The following is a 3,260-nucleotide window of genomic DNA, read 5'->3' on the forward strand; positions in this document are numbered from 1 at the left end:
ACTCATTCTCTTTGCATGAATAAATAAGACACACACACACACACACACACACACACACACACACACACACACAGACACAGACACAGACACAGACACAGACACACACACACACACACACACCACTTATTTGCTTCAGGTGAGACTGAATGCAGAGGAGGGAAGAATATATCCCCAACTTTGACTTTACTTGTGGGCTGCAGCTGGTGTCCGGCAATATAAAGTAGGAAAACAAAAATATTAGATAAACAGTATTTTTATTTTTCAATATTACTTTACAAACTTTACGACTGAAGAAAAGAAAACACCAAAAAAAAAAAACGGCCGGCTGAGTCAAACTAGACCCTCTGCTGGTTGGGGAATGCAGATGGCTGCAGTCAAAGCAGACTGTCCACCCTTAGCCTGTCCACACACACACTCTACACCACACACACCATCCATCCTAACCCTGTCCACACACACTCTCTTAGTCCACACACACTCTCTTAGCACACACACACTCTCACCACACACACACTCTTCACCACACACACACTCTTCACCACACACACCATCCATCCTAACCCTGTCCACACACACTCTCTTAGTCCACACACACTCTCTTAGTCCACACACACTCTCTTAGCACACACACACTCTTCACCACACACACACTCTTCACCACACACACACACACACACACACACACACACCATCCATCCTAACCCTGTCCACACACACACCCTCAGACCCGCTCGTGTCTTCATTTCTGGGTCACAAGGAAGGAGTTCTGATCCATGAGCTCCCCGACCCGCTCCTGTAGAATCTGCACGACCTCAGACAGGATGAAGACGTGCGTGTCTCTCTCACCACACACACACACTCACACTCACACACACACACACACACACACACACACACACACACACACACACACACACACACACACACACACACACACACACACACACACACACACACACACTCGTGTCTTTATTTCTGGGCGACAGGGAAGGAGTTCTGGTCCATGAGCTCTCCGACCCGCTCCTGTAGTATCTGCACGACCTCGGACAGGATGAAGACGTGTGTGTCGTCGAGGTCCTGAATGATGAACTTCTTGCCCAGCGCACACGTCTCGTCCAGGTACAGCAGGAACTGCTTCATGGCGGGGTCACTGGGGGTCAAAGTTCAAAGGTCAACCATACTGAACATTAGTCACACTACGTGATTTCTATTAGTCAACAGCTGTATATTACATTTATATTTGACTTGAGCTAATTGTTTCAGGAATTTACCAACAGTAATACTGCTGACTTTAAGTGGAGGAGTAGATATGACATTTGATGAATTTAACATTAACACACACCCTAGTAAGCTAAATACCTAAAGGCATGCAAACACACACACACACACACACACACACTAGTAAGCTCACTACCTAAAAGGCATGCAAAACATACACACACACCAACACATCAACACACACACACCTGAAGGCATGCAAACACACACACACACACACACACACACACACACACACACACACACACACACTAATAAGCTAACTACTTAAATGCATGCAAACACACACACACACACACACACACACACACACACTAGTAAGCTAACTACCTAAATGCATGCAAACACACACACACACACACACACACACACACACACTAATAAGCTAACTACTTAAATGCATGCAAACACACACACACACACACACACACACACACACTAGTAAGCTAACTACCTAAATGCATGCAAACACACACACACACACACACTAGTAAGCTAACTACCTCAAAAGTATGCAAACACCTTGCACCACCAACAGCGGAGCTGTCAGTGATAGAAGCTTGCCAACACACTGTGTGTGTGTGTGTGTGTGTGTGTGTGTGTGTGTGTGTGTGTTTGCATGCCTTTAGGGAGTTAGCTTACTAGTGTGTGTGTGTGTGTGTGTTTGCATGCCTTTAGGGAGTTAGCTTACTAGTGTGTGTGTGTGTGTGTGTGTGTGTGCTTGCATGCCTTTAACTGGTGTCTTTTGGCAGTATAGCTGGCAATGTCATGCGTGTGAAAGCTTTTCTTCCATTTCTGCACGGGGTTTCAGCCCGTTACACAGAACTACATAGGGCATATCTTGGATGGCTAGTGGGGAAGACACGGGTGTTTATCCGTCCTTCACATGACCATATGCTATCAAAAATGAATTTGAGGATGGTACCAACTAGTTGCCTGTAAAACCATACCCCCAAAAGTGTCAAATTGTTGTATATTGTTACTTTAAACACCAATCATTAAAACCAACAATCACTCGTATTGTTCACGAGCATAACGACCCACACACACAAACAATCACTGGTATTGTTCGTGAAGATAAATCGTTTACGTTACCATTCCACAAGAACTCCTTTCAGCACGTTTACCATGTTTTCACCACTCCGATCTCTTAAGAGTGTGGATACCGGGAGAATATGCACAATGCAAAAGCGCACAAACACTGGATGAATTCACGAGACCTATCAGTACGGTAAATCTCTCGCGTGAACGTTAGCTAAGTTAAACGTCTGACATCATTCAGCTACGGAATGTCAAGGTTCGTAGACGGATTCAGCAGACATTTCACTTTAAGCTGTGATCGTTTTCTGGGTTTCATACGCACTGTAAGAACACAAGTAATTCAGAAACTGCAGTGAAATAACGCGACTTTTTAAACTCGCAGTGCAGACAAGACGTCGAAGAAACAACAGCGGAACGTTGAAGAGAAAGACTCGTGTAACACAAGCGACAGAGTGCAAAAGGTTCCTAGAGGGACCGGAAGTGTAACACAATCGACAAAATGATTTTGGTACTAGAGTGACTGCGCTCCCAAAGCCGTTTAGTGCAGTGACTCTGTCTGTCTGTGTGTGTGTGTGCGTGTGTGTGTGTGTGTGTGAGGTTTTAGTAACAGACATATTTATAGGAACAGCACTTAGAACGCTGGATGATTAGAGATACTTTATTAAAATATGATTAGAGACACTTTATTAAAATATGTTATAAGCGTTTTTTAAAGCACAATACATATCAATACATTACTATGACATAATCACCTATGGCAACATAGACAACTTTGAATGAGGCTAAATCAAAAGGCCATAAATTAATTTAAGCATGAGGTTGAAGGCTTTATGCATCACGACTACAAAACATAATCTGAAAGAATACATTAAAATAATCTAAAACAATGCATTAGATAGCTTTAAATGCATTGAAGTGCACCTGAGGTAGGGAAGGAATAC

The 3,260-nt window shown here is 43.6% G+C and overlaps 2 protein-coding genes across 2 annotated transcripts in view; both read right to left on the minus strand.

Annotated features, from left to right (window-relative positions):
• Positions 1 to 237: 237 nt before the first annotated feature.
• Positions 238 to 2,714, minus strand: gtf2h5 (general transcription factor IIH, polypeptide 5). Its single transcript, XM_080853478.1, has 2 exons — positions 2,374 to 2,714; positions 238 to 1,150 (listed from the first exon to the last, which is right to left on the minus strand). The coding sequence occupies exons 1-2, from the start codon at positions 2,406 to 2,408 to the stop codon at positions 970 to 972; spliced, it is 216 nt and encodes a 71-aa protein (XP_080709604.1). The 5' UTR covers positions 2,409 to 2,714; the 3' UTR covers positions 238 to 969.
• Positions 2,715 to 2,961: 247 nt separating this feature from the next.
• serac1 (serine active site containing 1) overlaps positions 2,962 to 3,260 on the minus strand; it is a 21,886-nt gene continuing 21,587 nt past the window's right edge. Inside the window, exon 17 of the mRNA XM_080853492.1 lies at positions 2,962 to 3,260. This exon is cut by the window's right edge and continues 1,636 nt beyond it. The gene's annotated coding sequence lies outside the window, so the exon portion shown is untranslated.

Source organism: Sprattus sprattus (genome assembly GCF_963457725.1).
Source record: "Sprattus sprattus genome assembly, chromosome: 16".
NCBI lineage: Eukaryota > Metazoa > Chordata > Actinopteri > Clupeiformes > Clupeidae > Sprattus > Sprattus sprattus.